The sequence below is a fragment of the Physeter macrocephalus genome, chromosome 14 (assembly GCF_002837175.3).
Source record: "Physeter macrocephalus isolate SW-GA chromosome 14, ASM283717v5, whole genome shotgun sequence".
In the NCBI taxonomy this organism is placed as follows: domain Eukaryota; kingdom Metazoa; phylum Chordata; class Mammalia; order Artiodactyla; family Physeteridae; genus Physeter; species Physeter macrocephalus.
Window position 1 is genome coordinate 104673854 of NC_041227.1, and position 17153 is coordinate 104691006.

Consider the following 17153-nt stretch of genomic DNA (forward strand, 5'->3'; position numbering starts at 1 on the left):
TTGTGTTCCTGTCTTGGTAGTTGTTTGGCATAGGGTGTCCAGCACTGTAGCTTGCTGGTCGTTGAGTCAAGCTGGGTCTCGGCGTTGAGATGGAGATCTCTGGGAGATTTTCGCCATTTGATATTACATGGAGCTGGGAGGTCTCTTGTGGACCAGTGTCCTGAACTTGGCTCTCCCACCTCAGAGGTACAGCCCTGACGCCTGGCTGGAGCACGAAGAGACTGTCCTACACATGCCTCAGAATAAAAGGGAGAAAATATAGAAAAGAAAGAAAGGAAGGAAGAACGAAAGAGAGAGGATAAAATAAAATAAAGTAAGATGAAATAAAATAAAGTCATTAAAATAAAAAATAAAAAATAGTTATTAAGAAAATAATTTTAAAAAGTAAAAAACAAAACAAAAGAAGAAAAGACGGACAGAACCCTAGGACAAATGGTGAAAGCAAAGCTATACAGACAAAATGTCACACTGAAGCATACACATACACACTCACAAAAAGAGGAAAAGGGGAAAAAATAATCTATCTTGTTCCCAAAGTCCACCTCCTCAATTTGGGATGATTCGTTGTCTATTCAGGTATTCCACAGATGCAGGGTACACCAAGTTGATTGTGGAGCTTTAATCCGCTGCTTCTGAGGCTGCTGGGAGAAATTTCCCTTTCTCTTCTTTGTTCGCACAGCTCCTGGGGTTCAGCTGCATAGGCTCCCAGGAGGGGAGGTGTGGAGAGTGAGCTGTGCTCGCACACAGGCTTCTTGGTGGAGGCAGCAGCGGCCTTAGCGTCTCATGCCCGTTTCTGGGGTCTGCGCTGATAGCCGCGGCTCGCGTCCGGCTCTGGAGCTCCTTTAAGCGGCGCTCCTAATCCCCTCTCCTCACGCACCAGGAAACAAAGAGGGAAGAAAAAGTCTCTTGCCTCTTCGGCAGGTCCAGACTTTTCCCGGACTCCCTCCCGGCTAGCCGTGGCGCACTAACCCCTTTAGGCTGTGTTCACACCGCCAACCCCAGTCCTCTCCCTGGGATCCAACCTCCGAAGCCCGAGCCTCAGCTCCCAGCCCACGCCCGCCCCAGCAGGTGAGCAGACAAGCCTCTCGGGCTGGTGAGTGCTGGTCGGCACCGGTCCTCCGTGCGGGAACCTCTCCGCTTTGCCCTCCGCACCCTGTTGCTGCGCTCTCCTCCGCAACTCCGAAGCCTCCCGCCTCTGCCACCAGCAGTCTCCGCCCCCGAAAGGGGCTTCTAGTGTGTGGAATCTTTCCTCCTTCACAGCTCCCTCCCACTGGTGCAGGTCCCGTCCCTATACTTTTGTCTCTGTTTTTTCTTTTTTTCTTTTGCCCTACCCAGGTACGTGGGGAGTTTCTTGCCTTTTGGGAGGTCTGAGGTCTTCTGCCAGTGGGTGTTCTATAGGAGCAGTTCCATGTGTAGATGTATTTCTGATGTACTGTGGGGAGGAAGGTGATCTCCACGTCCTACTCTTCTGCCATCTTCTCCTGTCTCTCTTTGGGAGGTTCTTAAGAGAAGACTAAGGGAAGGGCTTCCCTGGTGGCGCAGTGGTTGAGACTCCGCCTGCCTATGCAAGGGACATGGGTTCGATCCCTGGTTTGGGAAGATCCCACATGCTGCGGAGCGATAAGCCCGTGCACCACAACTACTGAGCCTGTGCTCTAGAGCCCACGAGCCACATCTACTGAGACCACGTGCCACAACTACCGAAGCCCGAGTGTCTAGAGCCTGTGCTCCGCAACAAGAGAAGCCATCGCAGTGAAAAGCCTGCGCACAGCAACGAAGAGTAGCCCCCCTCACCACAACTAGAGAAAGCCCACGCGCAGCAACAAAGACGCAACACAGCCAAAAATAAATAAATAAAATGAATAAATTTATGGAAAAAACTATAGAAGACTAAGGGTCAGAGAGGTTGAGGATAAGTTATCCATGGTCAAGATATCTAATAAATGTTGTGAGAACAAGCATACCATATACCCAAGCTCCCACTTTCCTCTAGGTCAGGGTTTCTCAACCTTGACACGACTAACGTTTTGTGCAGCACAATTCTCTGTGGCGGGGGGCTGGCCTGCGTGTGGCAGGATGTTTACCAGCATCCATGGCCTCTGCTCACCACATACCAGTAGCAACCCTCCCCAAGCTGTGACAACCCCAAATGTCTCCAGACATCCCTGAAGTCCCCTTGGGGCAAAACTGACCCCAGTTGAGAACCACTGTTGGTAACACCCCCAAGTCCCTCAGCACTTACTTGGCGGTCCAAGTGAATGCTCTATGATGTGCTCACTGTGCAAATGAAGCTTTAAGGCCAGTTCCTTAGGCCCTCCTTTCTAGCCAGACAGCTGTCCCTCAGCCCCTTCTCTGTGGAGATTCTGTCTTAGCACAATGGCACCAAGCCTTACCATCCTTCCTACAGATCTCCTCCAGGAAACTGCCATCTGGGACGAAAGGAGAGCCTGCATTTAAATGGCTGGACCAAAGCATAACCATGAGGGAAACACCTGGGCCCCTTCTGCTTCCTGGGCATTCCTGCCTTTGGCTCCTTTGCAGGTAGTCTGTGTGTGTATGCATGTGCACGTGTGTGCAAGTGCTTGCATAGTGGATCCAGCCCTCCATAATCTCCCTCAGCCCAGGGAAAGCTACTCAGTCCACCTACGGCCTAAGGGAAAACACCGTGTTCGCTAGGCAAGTGCAAGAGTGCTGCAGCCTCAGTGCCCGTCTTTGCAGGTGAAGCCTCTTCTGAATTGAAGTTCCAGAGCCACCGCTCCTCACAAACACTTGTACTCTGCACTGTGCTCAACCTTACAGACCACCGAGCTCTACTTTCACTCCCTGAAAATGTCAGGGAAAGACAATTTCTCCCTCCCTCCCTCGGGACAAATTGTTCCTTCAGGACCAACTGTCCAGAGGAAAGTAACATTCAACTCATTTAACCTAAAGAGCAGAGGATAAAGAACCCAGCGTAAGTCTCTCAGGAGGATTTACTTTTTCAATGAAGCACAAATAGAGTTTTATTAGCGACCCCAAAACAGCCCCAAACCCAGTGCACTTATGAGACCAGTGCGTGTGGCTCCTCCACCCCCAACTCGAGTGGCAAATCTGGAACAAACGCTGACCCTCTCTCACCATGTGTCCAGCTCTGAGAATCCAGTAGAAAGCCAGGTTCTTGTGGGACTTGACAAAGGCAGACGTTTCTGACGTCTCAGGGTCACTGTGCAGGGGCTTCCACTTCAGCTGACTGAACTTGGGCAGCTCTGCCCACTTCAGTTTTCGCACCCAGGCCTCCTGACCTGACAAGAGGGATGAAGAAGGGCCCAGCATTAAGAGCTGTGTGGAGTAGAAACCAAAAGCTAGGTCCCACAATTCAGCATGGAATCTGCAAGCTGGGATGTACATAAAACTCACTTTGGGATCTGGTTAAAATGCAAATTCCGATGCAGTAGGTCTGGGCAGGGCCTGGGACTCCGCATTTGTCGCACTGGGTGTCCCAGCCACAGCCAGGCTGCCTGGGGGAAACCTAACAGCTGTGACTATGTTTTGCCCCTGACCCTCCCATTCCCCTTCGCTCTGTAGGAAGGAAATCGGGGACCTCTGGAGGTGGACAGGGCTGTCAGGAGGACGGAGAAGCCTCAGCGTAAGGAGATGGTGGATCATATCGGGGAGCTCATGGAAGAAACACAGAACCTTTTCAAGTCGTCCTCAGTACCCCTGGCTCCCAAGTCGCAAAAATATTCAATCCTGCTGACTTTGAGAAGCGCTCACACCCCCCAGACCGCGTGCCTCGATTTTTATCTGCCAGTTCTGAGAATCTGCCTGAGCTTCTCCCTGACCCTCCCTGAAACCAAAGGTGGGCACAGGTGGCAGCCAGTGCGGGAGGGACCCCACCAAGACCATTTCCCCCGGGTCCTCATCTTTACAGGGTCAGCAGGGCTGTCTTGATCCATGCTGCAGTGCTTACCATCCCATGTGACACTGCACAAAAACGAGGTTGTCCCTCAGTTAAATGGTGCCTCTGTCCAGTGGCTAGGGAAATGTCTTCTTTTTAAATTTCGAGGTGGGCGTGGGTATTATCCTTTTCTGTAATCATACCTAAGGCTTCCAAAGCTGGACAGGCCAGTCTTCTCTGAGGGGTCACAACCTCGGGCAGCCCTACCCTCTTCAAAGAGTCAAGTTCAGGGGTGGATGCATGTAACAGGAAATGGCCTTCCTCCTGCCATTTCAATGTCAACAGTCCCCCAAGAGGCCAGCTCCCTTCCAGCTCAACCCACGACACTGCCTCCATGGGCCCCGAGTGGTTCCTACCCATGGTGTCCACGATGAGGTCAAGCTGACCATTATACACGGTCACGCTGACCCCGGCTTCCAGCAGCTCGTCCACAATGCTGATGACTGGCTTCATGAAGTCCCCCTCCATGTTCAGGAAGACGCTGGCAGCCTGGCCTGTACAAGGGGAAGGAGAAAGAGGTAGCAGTTTGGAACCTGCCAGAACAAGAGGCACCTGTCAGCCCAGAGCATCCAGCACCCAAAAGTGACCACCGTGCAGCACCTAACAAAGACTGAATATGCAGCTGCTTCACCAACAGGGACCAGCTGGCCCAGAAATCTGTGCCCCGAGCTGGCCATGTAGAAGGGGAGCCCAAACAGCACACGTGTCTGTTCATCCAGGTGCCTGGGATGACAGCAGATGCCATTTATCATGAGGGATGGAAACCCAGAGAAAGCTAACACCCAAGGAAACAGGGAGGTTTAGAAAATACCCTTTGAGGGACTTCCCTGGTGGCGCAGTGGTTAAGAATCCGCCTGCCAACACAGGGGACATGGGTTCGATCCCTGGTTCGGGAAGATCACACATGCCGCGGATCAACCAAGGCCGCGCGCCACAACTACTGAGCCTGCGCTCTAGAGCCCGCGAGCCACAACTACTGAGCCCACGTGCCGCAACGACTGAAGCCCGCGCGCCTAGAGCCCGTGCTCCACAACAAGAGAAGCCGCCACAATGAGAAGCCCACGCACCGCAACAAAGAGTAGCCTCCACTCTCCACAACTAGAGAAAGCCCGTGCGCAGCAACGAAGACCCGATGCAGCCAAAATAATTAAAAAAAAAAAAAAAAAGAAAATACCCATTGGGCTGGTCCTCTCTGGGGACAAACTGATTTGGGGCCAGCATTAGTTTTCCTCCTTTGCTGAGTAACACCAGGGACAAGGTTTTTTTGTTTTGCTTTGTTTTTGCTTTTTCAGGGCCAAGTGTTAAGCTCTGAACCAGCAGGGCTACCTCGGTAATCAACAAATCAGTCCTAAACCAATTCGGAGCTGGCCCTTGGTAAAGTCACATGGATGACAAGCCCCAGGCAGGAGAGGAGGCGGTCCGCACAGCCTTCTTGCTGGATCCCTGACCAGCACTGTCATTGTACTAAACACCAGCAGCAGCCATCATTGATTTTTAGTTGCCAGTCACTGTGCTAAGTAAGCACTCTGCGAGCAACATCCCATTGCCTCCTTCCTCCACCAACCCTGCGCGCTTAGGTTCTTTAGCCTGTGCAATGGCTAAAGAAAATAAGGCTCAGAGAGGCTGAGAAACATGCCCCGGGCGAAACAGCCAGTGGCAAGCTGGGACTGGAACGCAGGCCTGGCTGACTCCGAAGTATGTAGGCCTTAACTACAGACTGGACTTGGGACACTGAGGGTACCCGGAAATGACAGTCTGTCCTTTCCAGACCCATACACAGGCATACCCGGAGCCAGGGAGAGTTTGCTCTTATCAGTTTTCATCTGCAAAAGTGTAGTTGGCTCACCCGTCCAGCCACACTGGGCAGGGAGGGAGGGTCCCTATAACGAGAGAAGCTGGGGCTGGACAACACTGTCATGAAGGTAAGATGAAGGGGTTGAGCTGAAAAGATGTGCTCTTGTGAGCCTGAACCTTCACCTGGCCTCCTGGGGATGCTCACATCTCCTCCTTCTCAGCATCCAACCTCCCATGGGGGTCTGTACCCCTTAAAGCTCTGACACCACATTCTTTTATTTGAGCTAACTTTTCCCTCATTTTCTAGAAAACTCTAAGGGGTGAGGGGGAAATGAAGACACTAGGTCTAGGACGAGTCCTCTGTTGACTGCGTGCTGGGAGGATGGCCATGTCCCCTGAAGAAGCCAGGGCCAGAGCCAAGTCCCAGCCTCTCTGCCGCTGTCAACGTTCTGCCCTAACAGAGGCATAGCTTTGGGGTCTCTTAGACATGAACAAAACCCTCCTCAGCTTGAGTGTTTCCCCTCCAGTAGTCTGGGAGTCCCACTTACTCATGGCTTCCCTATAAGACTGAGCAGGAACTTATGCTAGATTTCTACCTGGTCTCGGTCCCTGAGGACCCCAGTATTTCCCCACTATGACCTTCAGACCAGAATGCAATAGATGGCAGACCACATCCACATCAGGATGCCTGCAGAGGCCAGCCAAAGAGAGCTTCTCAAACCCTGTCCGAAAGGACCTTTGTCTGGAAGTCTCACCCACAACCAACTGTGGCCTTGGGCATGGTTTTAATCTCAATTTTTTATTATGGAAAACCTCACACTGATACAAAAGTAAAGAGGAGGGTGTAAAGATTCCCATGTACTCACTCCTGGCTTCCACTTATAAAAAGTCGCTTCATTTCTCTCCCCACACACTTCCCTTACCAACCCCCGATTCTGAACCAATTTTGGCATGTTATTTACTGTCTTTCTATGTTTGCTCATCTATCAGTGTCGATACTGTTCTACATGCAACACACTATCGCCATCCCCAAAACCCATTCAACAGATTAAGGCCTTTGAATTTCCACGTTTTTCACCCCCCAGCTCTACAAAAGACGCTTTAATTAGGTCACACAAGTTACCTCCCCAGGAGCAATCTTCAGGAATAATTTTGAGCTTCTTTCTGATGGGACCATTCATGAGCTGACTTAAGGCATCCTGCTGTAAGTGTCTCACGTGGCGCTGGAAAAGATGAACTAAAACAAACTGGTACACGGTGAGTCAAAGGACTGGAAATAAGACCAAGAGAACCTCTTTTCTAAGTTACCGGGGATGCTGTGTGTAAGAGGGAGGCCTGCACCTGGAAAAAGAGAAGTGTCCCCCTGATTCCCCCCAGATGGCGAGGGGGCGGGGGGAGTCAGGAACATGTTCAAAGTGGAGATGCTTTATTGGTTTTGACTGCTGCATTTTATGTACTCTGGGGCCACTGAGATTATCCAGCACGGCCAAAGGCAATCAGCTGAGTGGAATCTAGAGGCCTCCTGCAGCTTCTACATGGCGGGAGGATACCAGGCATTCAGCACCCACAGGGAAGACAACTCAATCCAGCCTTTAGGAGAACTGACATCGTAATTCAATGTGCAGAAGCTGGTTTCCCAACTTCAAAACACTATCTAAGTGCAAGAAGCCGGATGCAAAAGACTACCTAGTGCATGACTCCATCTATGTGAAATGTCCTGAAATGGCAAATCTAGAGACAGAAAGCAGATTAGCGGTTGCCTGGGGCTGGGAATGGGAACAGAAATTGACTGCAGACAGACACGTGGGATCTTTCTGGGGTGATGGAAATGTTCTAAAACTGGACTGTGGTGATGAGTGCACAACTAAATAAACTAAAAACCATGGAATTACACACTTAAAATGGGTGAATTTTATGGTATGTAAATTGTATATCAATAAAGCTTTTTAAAAAATTGGTTTCCTCTCACACGGAGGCTGAGACAGGGTCTAGCAACTTCAAGGTCCACTCACCTATGTGGCTCTGGGTGAATTCTAGACTCGGTTTCATGGTAGACATGGGAGACGTCTTAGTTAAGATGTTATAGAAGTTCACCCCGTCTGTGTTCTGAAACACAGTAGAAATATATTTGGCTGTTTGTTTTATTTATTCATTATCAAAGTTGCCAAACAGAATGGCACCTGGCTCTCCACCTTATCCGAGGACAGCTTTAACTCTGTACATTTGCTCGGACCAGAAAGAAATGTAGCCCTTAAGGCTCAGAGACCAGCAGTGTCAGCCCGGTCTCCTGGCATAGTGAGCAGCTCATCCGAGTGGAGCTCCGATGCAGCAGAAGGAAGCCAAGGGCCTGTGTGTTAATTACCAGGGAAAACGGAGCTACAGAGTGTCCTACATACTCAAGTCCTCAGCCTGTGCATTCTTCCCTCCTGGCTCACTGGGGCCAAAGCACTGCTCGGCAAGGATCCAAACACTTGCCTCTGTGGGATATAGTCTTTTTTATGGAAGCCATACCTTCAGTCGAGGGGCAGGCAAGTCTTGCAGGCTGGGTGGCTTTCTGACCCTTTCTTTGCTCAGACTCGTCAGATTTATCGTTTAGTTTTTTGTTTTTCTTTTTTTTTTGCAGTATGCGGGCCTCTCACCGCTGTGGCCCCTCCCGCTGTGGAGCACAGGCTCCAGACGAGCAGGCCCAGCGGCCACGGCCCACGGGCCCAGCCGCTCCACAGCACGTGGGATCCTCCCGGACCGGGGCACGAACCCGCGTCCCCTGCATCGGCAGGCGGACTCCCAACCACTGCACCACCAGGGAAGCCCTATCGTTTAGTTTGACATCATTTCTCGACTTGTGGGCAGTCTCGGGATAGATTCCAATCCTAACAACACCAACCAAGGTCCCTTCGCCCAAGGGGAAAAGCCAAGCAGGCTGGCCCCAAGCGTGTCCCCTCTTACCTGTTCAATGACCATTTCTGCTTTCCCCCACAGCTCTGTGGCCTCTTTGTAGAGTCTCTTATTTACGGCATCCAGGACTTGCTCTGCAACCCGAGATACCTCTGCCAGACCTTGGTCGTCGAGAAGAGACTGGAACGCAAAGCAAGAACTAAAAGGCCCACTTTGTGAGAGACACAAATCTGGCATTGCTCCAGTTAGGGATGGGTAAAAGAAAGAGTGGCAGGAAGGAGAAAGGGGACCGTCCATATGAAAGCACAGCATTACAAGTGCTGTGTTTACTGATGAAGGAAATATAGGAAAATGGTAACTGAGTCTAAGTGATGGGTATATGGATGTTCACCATGATCTTTCAACTTTTCTGCATATTTGAAAATGTCTGTAATAAAAAGCGGGGGGGGGTGGATTTTAAAATGTGCATTTCTTGTACCTGGAGAAATGGGATAACTGTGCTGATATTTCTTTAAATTTGTCCCCAAGGCCGGCTGTTGCTTAGGGTTTTTGATTTGATATGGATTATTTGATAAGTCCCTAAGGGGCAGTGTCAACCACATAGGCAAACCCAGCTAGCTTTGTCCTTCCTTCGGACAGAGCCAGAAGAGGTCAGCTGGACTGTTAACCACAGAAGGTGCAGAGCTGGGGACTCATCTACTTACCATGCTGTACAAGTAAGGTCCCCAGGAGAGCACTGAATCTAAAGGAAACCACATAAGAATAAAATAAGTTGGGCTTCCCTGGTGGCGCAGTGGTTGAGAGTCCGCCTGCCAATGCAGCGGACACGGGTTCGTGCCCCAGTCTGGGAGGATCCCACATGCCACGGAGCGGCTGGGCCCGTGAGCCACGGCCGCTGAGCCTGCGCGTCCGGAGCCTGTGCTCCGCAACAGGAGAGGCCACAGCAGTGAGAGGCCCGCGTACCGCAAAAGAAAAAAAAAAAAAAAAAAAAAAAGAATAAAATAAGTTTGTTGTGGCTCTGTCCTCCCCCCAAAATACCTAACTAGTTTTCCTTCCAAAGCAGAAAGAGACAGAAGAAACGCAGTGGCTTTGGGTCTGAAGGCTCCTTAACTCACCAGGGCCCATGCAGGGCTGATGTCTCAGTGGCTGGGAGGTAGGGCGAGGCTGTGGGGGTCTTTCTGGTGACTCAGGACTAAAGGCTACATTAATCTGGCCTGATACTGGCGCAGCCAGTGAGTTGCCAGGGATGGCACCACAGGCAAGCAGCGCGTGTGCAGCGGAGGCTCTCATTGGCAGACTTCTAGACTTTGTGACAGCCTAAAATATTTCCCCACCTTCAGAGTTCTGCTCTGCATCCTGCCTGCTCCTCCAGTTTGGGGACGCCGGCTTCCGTCAAGGAGCTAATTAAGGAAGAAGACTAAGGACCTCACAGCAAGTGTCTGTGCTGTACTGCCAATCAATTCATTTCAATCCCGAAAATGTATTGAGAGTTTCCTATGGGCCTAAAGCCAGTAAGGAGCTTTATAAGGTATAAACATGAGTAAGACAATACCTGACTTCAAAGAGAATAGTTGGGCTTGGTTTGGACAAGTTCACAACTACCATAACACTAAGTACGGCTAGTGCCATTGACAGATGTGCCAAAAAAGTAGCAAGGACCACAACTTTTTTTTTTTTGGCTTATGTGATTTTTTTCTTCTGTAATTAAAAAAAAACTGAAGTATAGTTGATTTACATCAAGGACCAAAACTTATAGAGCACATTTGAACACGTCACTCCTTTGCTTAAAAGCCTTCAATGGTTCCCCCTAAGCCCAAGTATCTCAAAGTCTGTTTCAAATAACCCCAGCTCTACAGAATGTTAACCTAAGTATTAGAAGGAAAAATGACTTGCTGGTGAAATACCTTTGGGGTTATGCAAAAGACAACACATTTTTTTTTTTTTTACTGCAGGACTTCTCAGAGCCTTTAATGTACCTTGTGAACCTTGAGGAAGTGGGACCAGTATTTGGCACTTCTGAAACTTATTTGGCCATGGAGCCCTTTGCATAGCACTTCACTGGACTGGTATCCTTCAGAGCACACCCTGAGAAATGCAGGCACACCAGGTCCTTCAGGACCTAGCTGTCATTCACCTCTCCAGCTAAACCATCAAGCCCGTGCCTCAGTTTCTTATAAAGAATCATCTGCAGTTCTCCAATGCATCCCATTCCCTGCTTGATCTAGACCAGGGACTGACAAACTTTTTCTGAAAGAAAGAGATAAATAATCAATATTTCTGGCTTTGCAGGCCAGCTGATCTCTGTTACAACTACTCAACTGTTTCGGCAGCCTCCAAACAGTCAGAGGATCTGTAAATAAATAGGTGTGACTGTGTCCCAGTAAAAACTTTATTTACCAAAGCAGAGTGGCAAGACAGACTTGACTTGGAGGCCGTAGTTTGCTGAACTCTGGTACGGACCTCTGATGTCCAACAGAACTTTTCTGCAATGATGGAAATGTTCTATATCTTTTTCTATTTTTCTTTTTTTTTTTCTTCCACACCGCGAGGCTTGTGGGATCGTAGTTCCCCAACCAGGGATTGAACCCGTGCCCCTTGCAGTGGAAGCACAGAGTCCTAACCCACTGGACCACCAGGGAATTCTCAAAATGTTCTATATCTGTGTGGTCCAAAACAACAGTCAACAGCCACATGTGGCCATTGGGCACTTTGAAATTGTGGGTGGTACAAATGAAAGATGGAAAATTTTATGTATTTTAATTAATTTAAATAGTCATATGTGGCTACGGCTACCATATTGAACCGTGCAGATCTTCTTGAAGAAATGAAGCATGTCTGTGTATCTTTCCTAGCACCCAACAAAACAACTACTCCCTAGCAAGCAATTAATAATTGCTTATGAAAATTAACAGTACTTCGTCAAAAAAGAGAGTACTTCTGGGGTGGAAGAGTGAAACGTAAGGTGGATCTGGAAGGAGGGATCAAGGTGGACCTGGAAAGAGGGATTAAGAGCTGGGCAGAAAGATTCAAAAGGGGAGGTGGGTCACAACAAGGTGAATTCGGGAGATTTTGGACCAGATGAAGAGCACATGCAAAGCCATGAGGCTAACTTACTGGTCTCAGGGAGGAATGCAGGGTAATGGTTAAGTGCATGAATTCCAGTGCCTGCTGCCTTCATGTGCATCCTGGCTTTAGCTGTGTGACTTTAGGAAGATTGCTTAACCTCTCTGAGTCTCCATTTCATCACCCCCAAAACTAGGATAATAATACCATCCATCACATGGAGCTGTTGCAAGCCTTAAGTGAAGTTAACACATGAAAAGTGTTTAGTGTTATTAACACAGCTGTGATGAGACCCTCGAAGGAAGTGTGAGGCCAGTTCTGTCACTCTGAGTGAGACACCTGGCAGGAAACCTGCTGGCTCCCTCACGCTTCAGGTCAAGGCTTCTGCAACATCTTGGCATCCTAGGAAGTACATCCAGGAAGGAAACACAAAGAGCAGCCCTTTTCACAATGCGGACTGAGCTTTGAGTTCTGTCCTTTCAGTCCTGCCCTGGAGATGCCAAGAACGAGGGCAAGAAATAACCATTCCAAGCAGCTTCAGAATGTCTTGAATCCATCAGGGACATGGCTCTGTAACAAGCCAAATCTCTATCTTTTAAGGGGAAACTATTACCTTTTATAAATTATTATTTTTAAAAACCCGAGGCATAATCACACATCACAAACCATAGACATACATTTAGAAGAGTTTCGATTAACACATGCACTCATGTAACAACCACCCAACGAGAGCCTAAAAAGTTCCTTCGTGTCCCTTTCCAGCTTATTCCCCTCCCTCCTTCAGAGGCAACTTCTCTTCTGAAATCTAACTCTACAGTTTGTTTTTGCCTGTGAAAAGTCACCTTTTGTTAGGTTAGGGCAGTAGTTCCTAACTGGGGTGATTTTGTCCCCTGGGGACATCTGGCAATATGTCTGGAGATATTGTTGGTTGCCACGCTGGGGTGGAAATACTGGCATCTAACGGGTAGAGATGCTGCTAACATCCTCCACTGCACAGGACACCCCCCCCTACAACAAAGAATCACATGATGCTCAAAACATCAACATTGGTGAGATTTAGAAATCCGCACTAGAGTTAACCCTACCACAGTGACTATTTCAGATGCCCGAAGCCACACCCTGGGTGTATACAATCCAAACAACTTTTATCTATACACCCAACAAGGATGCTCAGGTTATGAAATTTCAAACCTCTGAGTTACAGGACCAGATGGTAGCCCTGCCTCACCATCAAAATGAGCAACAGGTGGGAATTTCACCCCAAATGCTCATGTTAGCATAAGGATGGTGGACAGGACGAGATGACAAACAGACTTGGCTTTGAATCCTGCCCAGGCGACTCATTCTGTGTGTCACAGGGCAAATTCCATCATCTTTCTAAGTCTCTAGAATGTCTTCAACTGTAAAATTTGATTCTTTTATTGTGAAAATCAACTAAGAGACCTCGGTTCAGCCTGTAGCAGTCCACGGTAGGTGCTCTGTAAATGAGTTCTCACCCCCGAATTTCCTGGAATACTCCTGGGGCAAACACTTTCTCTGTTGACGTCTTCAAGGACCCAGAGAATTCCATTGCCTTGTTCTTTGATCTAGACACCACAGCCCAAAGTCCCGAAGGGTAGGGAAAGGGAATTTTAAAATGTCTGAAAATTCCCTACTTACCGATGGGAGAGATCCAGGAGTCACCCAAAGCAACCCCGGCAAAGTTGCACTGGATGGTCCCTTGCTGAGTGGCCTGAAAGAGAAGCGAAAAAATATCCTTGTCAAGAAGACCCAGGGGCCTCAATCCCTTCCTCAACATGAGGGAGCCAAGCCTTTATACACTGTCTTTCCTGAGCAGAGAAAGCTCCTGCCCACCCAGGATACTCTGGATATCCAAAGACAACAGATGCCCACTAGAGGGCAAGGGTAACTCTTTCCTGCTGCCATTTGCAAAATGAGTAGGAATTGTTTGAATTTTCCCAAGGGTGTTGGCAGGATGTGCGGGGGATCTGGTGTAGCCCCTATTTCTTCCTTAGAAGGGACGCTGGCACCCTTTCCCCTGGAGGTCTCTGATTTCTCACAAGGTGCTCTGGGGGCTCTCTGGGTACAATCGCCACTGTCTCCAGTGGTCACTGGAGAGCTGGGAGGCCTCCTCAGAAGGTCCTTGAGGGTGGGATGGATGCCTTAAGACTGGGAACTCATGCCCCCTGCTGCTTTTATCCATTTAAAAGGAATTCATCTGCCCAATAGCAGAACATTGGAAACAACTGAAATATTTATCAATATGGTGGGCTAAATTAATTATGGTTATTTCCATGGTGCATGATGCAGCTTAAAAAAAGGAATGAGAAGGCTTTTTATGGTCGAATATAAAAAGACCTCCAGGGTATACTGCTAAAGTAAAAAAGAGACATGTAGAATAGTGTGCAGTATATACAATCATTTGTATAAAAATGGGGGAAAAGAATATACATGAACTAGCTTATATAGGCATGAAATACTCTGAAAAGGTACAGGAAAAACTAATAGAGGTTGCCTTGGGTGGGGGACAGAGGCAAGATGGAGAATTTTTATAGCATACCTTTTACATATTTTGAATTTTGAATTATGTGAATGCACAAGCTATTCAGAGATCTAAAATAAGAAAACAATGAATAGCCTGACTTTGAACACTGGTAATAAAAGAGAAAAAATTATGCCATTATTTGCATTTTCCAAAAGGAACTTATTTCAAGTTACTTAAATAGTCCCAGCTGATGAGGAAAAGTTCCACTTTATAGGAGAATACCAGCTAACAAATGTGAACAAAATGAAGGGAGGAGAAAACCATCATTTGGAAACTCCTAATGAAATTACTGACTTGTGTAAGAATTAAAAATTGATGTTAAAACCACTATTCAGCGAAAGATGGATGAAGAACTGGACATCCATGTCGTGTGAAAATAACAACACTCAGATAATTTTCTGTTCAGGCGGAGGGTATAGGAGTTCAATGGAGGGATCAGACTAGATCTGGATATTATGTGCCCTCTGATTCAAAGCAAAATGAAGTGCACAACATCCCCTACATCAGAGGCTGGCAATTTTTTCTATAAGGGGCAGATATTAAATATTCTAGGCTTTGTACAACAAAAGTCTACTACGTTGCAATTACTCAACTCTGCCACTGTACTGCTAAAGCAGCCACAGGCAATATGTAAACAAGTGAGAGTTCTAATAAAACTTTATTTGTGGAGGAGATTCAAGATGGCGGAAGAGTGAGACGTGAAAATCACCTTCCCCCCCACAAATACATCAGAAATACATTTACATGTGTAACAACTCCTACAGAACACCTACTGAACGCTGGCAGAAGACCTCAGACCTCCCAAAAGGCAAGAAACTCCCCACGTACCTGGGTAGGGCAAAAGGAAAAAGAAAAAACAAACAAAAAGAATAGGGACGGGACCTGCACCAGTGGGAGGGAGCTGTGAAGGAGGAAAGGTTTCCACACACTAGAAGCCCCTTCGCGGGTGGAGGCTGCGGGTGGCGGAGAGGGGAGCTTCAGAGCCACAGAGGAGAGCACAGCAACAGGGGTGCGGAGGGCAAAGTGGAGAGATTCCTGCAGAGGACCGGTGCCGACCAGCACTCACCAGCCCGAGAGGCTTGTCTGCTCACCCGTCGGGACGGGCGGGGGTGCTGGGAGCAGAGTCTCGGGCTTCGGTCAGATCCCAGGGAGAGGACTGGGGTTGGCTGCGTGAACACAGCCTGAAGGGGGCTAGTGCGCCACAGCTAGCCGGGAGGGAGTCCGGGAAAAAGTCTGGAGCTGCCAAAAAGGCAAGAGACTTTTTCTTGCCTCTACTGCCTGGTACGTGAGGAGAGGGGATTAAGAGCACCGCTTAAAGGAGCTCCAGAGACGGGCGCGAGCCGCGGCTATCAGCGTGGACCCCAGAGACGGGCATGGGACGCTAAGGCTGCTGCTGCCGCCAAGAAGCCTGTGTGCGAGCACAGGTCACTCTCCACACCTCCCCTCCCGGGAGCCGGTGCGGCCCGCCAAGATTAAAGCTCACAGTCAACTTGATGTACGCTGCATCTGTGGAATATCTGAATAGACAACGAGTCATCCCAAATTGAGGTGGTGGACTTTGGGAGGAACGATATATATATATTTTTTTCCCTTTTTCTCTCTCTCTCTCTTTTTTTTTGAAGCCTGTGTGCGAGCACAGGTCACTCTCCACACCTCCCCTCCCGGGAGCCGGTGCGGCCCGCCACTGCCAGGGTCCCGTGATCCAGGGACAACTTCCCCGGGAGAACGCACGGCGCCTTAGGCTGGTGCAACGTCACGCTGGCTTCTGCCGCCTTAGGCTCGCCCTGCATCCTTACCCCTCCCTCCCCCCGGCCTGAGTGAGCCAGAGCCCCCGAATCAGGTGCTCAAGCTTTAACCTCATCCTGTCTGAGCGGGAACAGATGCCCTCAGGTGACCGACACGCAGAGGCGGGGCCAAATCCAAAGCTGAACCCCTGGAGCTGTGCGAACAGAGAAGAGAAAGGGTAATCTCTCCCAGCAGCCTCAGGAGCAGCAGATTAAAGCTTCACAGTCAACTTGATGTACGCTGCATCTGTGGAATATCTGAATAGACAACGAATCATCCCAAATTGAGGTGGTGGACTTTGGGAGCAACGATATATATATATTTTTTTCCCTTTTTCTCATGCCAAACAACTAGCAAGACAGGAACACAACCCCATCCATTAGCAGAGAGGCTGCCTAAAATCATAATAAGGCCACAGACACCCCAAAACACACCACCAGACGTGGACCTGCCCACCAGAAAGACAAGATCCAGCCTCATCCACCAGAACACAGGCACTAAGTCCCCTCCACCAGGAAGCCTACACAGCCCAATGAACCATTCTTAGATACTGGGGGCAGACACCAAAAACGAGAACTACGAATCTGCAGCCTGCAAAGAGGAGACCCCAAACACAGTAAGTTAAGCAAAATGAGAAGACAGAGAAACACACAGCACGTGAAGGAGCAAGGCAAAAACCCACCAGACCTAACAAATGAAGAGGAAATAGCAGTCTACCTGAAAAAGATTTCAGAATAATGATAGTAAAGGTGATCCAAAATCTTGGAAATAGAATGGAGAAAATACAAAACACGTTTAACAAGGACCTAGAAGAACTAAAGAGCAAACCAACAGTGATGAACAACACAATAAATGAAATTTAAAATATTCTAGAAGGGGTCAATAGCAGAATAACTGAGGCAGAAGAAGAGATAGAAGGGAGTGACAGGACATATTTAAAGTGATGAAGCAGAAAAACCTACAGCCAAGATTACTCTACCCAGCAAGGATCTCATTCAGCCCAGAGGACGAAGAGAAAAAGAAGGGGACTGAGAAAATATATGAAGAGATTATAGTTGAATACTTCCCTAATATGGGAAAGGAAATAGTTAATCAAGTCCAGGAAGCACAGAGAGTCCCATACAGGATAAATCC

The 17153-nt window shown here is 48.6% G+C and overlaps 1 protein-coding gene across 3 annotated transcripts in view; it reads right to left on the reverse strand.

The window, feature by feature from the left end:
• Window positions 1-17153, reverse strand: part of SCPEP1 (serine carboxypeptidase 1) — a 67082-nt gene that overhangs the window by 35489 nt on the left and 14440 nt on the right. For all 3 annotated transcript variants that reach the window (XM_028498689.2, XM_028498688.2, XM_024127895.3), the window contains exons 6-12: window positions 13349-13421; window positions 9331-9368; window positions 8678-8806; window positions 7744-7837; window positions 6855-6968; window positions 4294-4431; window positions 3118-3281 (exon numbers count right to left, since the gene is read on the reverse strand). In XM_028498689.2, the coding sequence (XP_028354490.1) occupies window positions 3118-3281; window positions 4294-4431; window positions 6855-6968; window positions 7744-7837; window positions 8678-8806; window positions 9331-9368; window positions 13349-13421 (750 nt within the window). The remainder of the gene's footprint in view (window positions 1-3117; window positions 3282-4293; window positions 4432-6854; window positions 6969-7743; window positions 7838-8677; window positions 8807-9330; window positions 9369-13348; window positions 13422-17153) is intronic.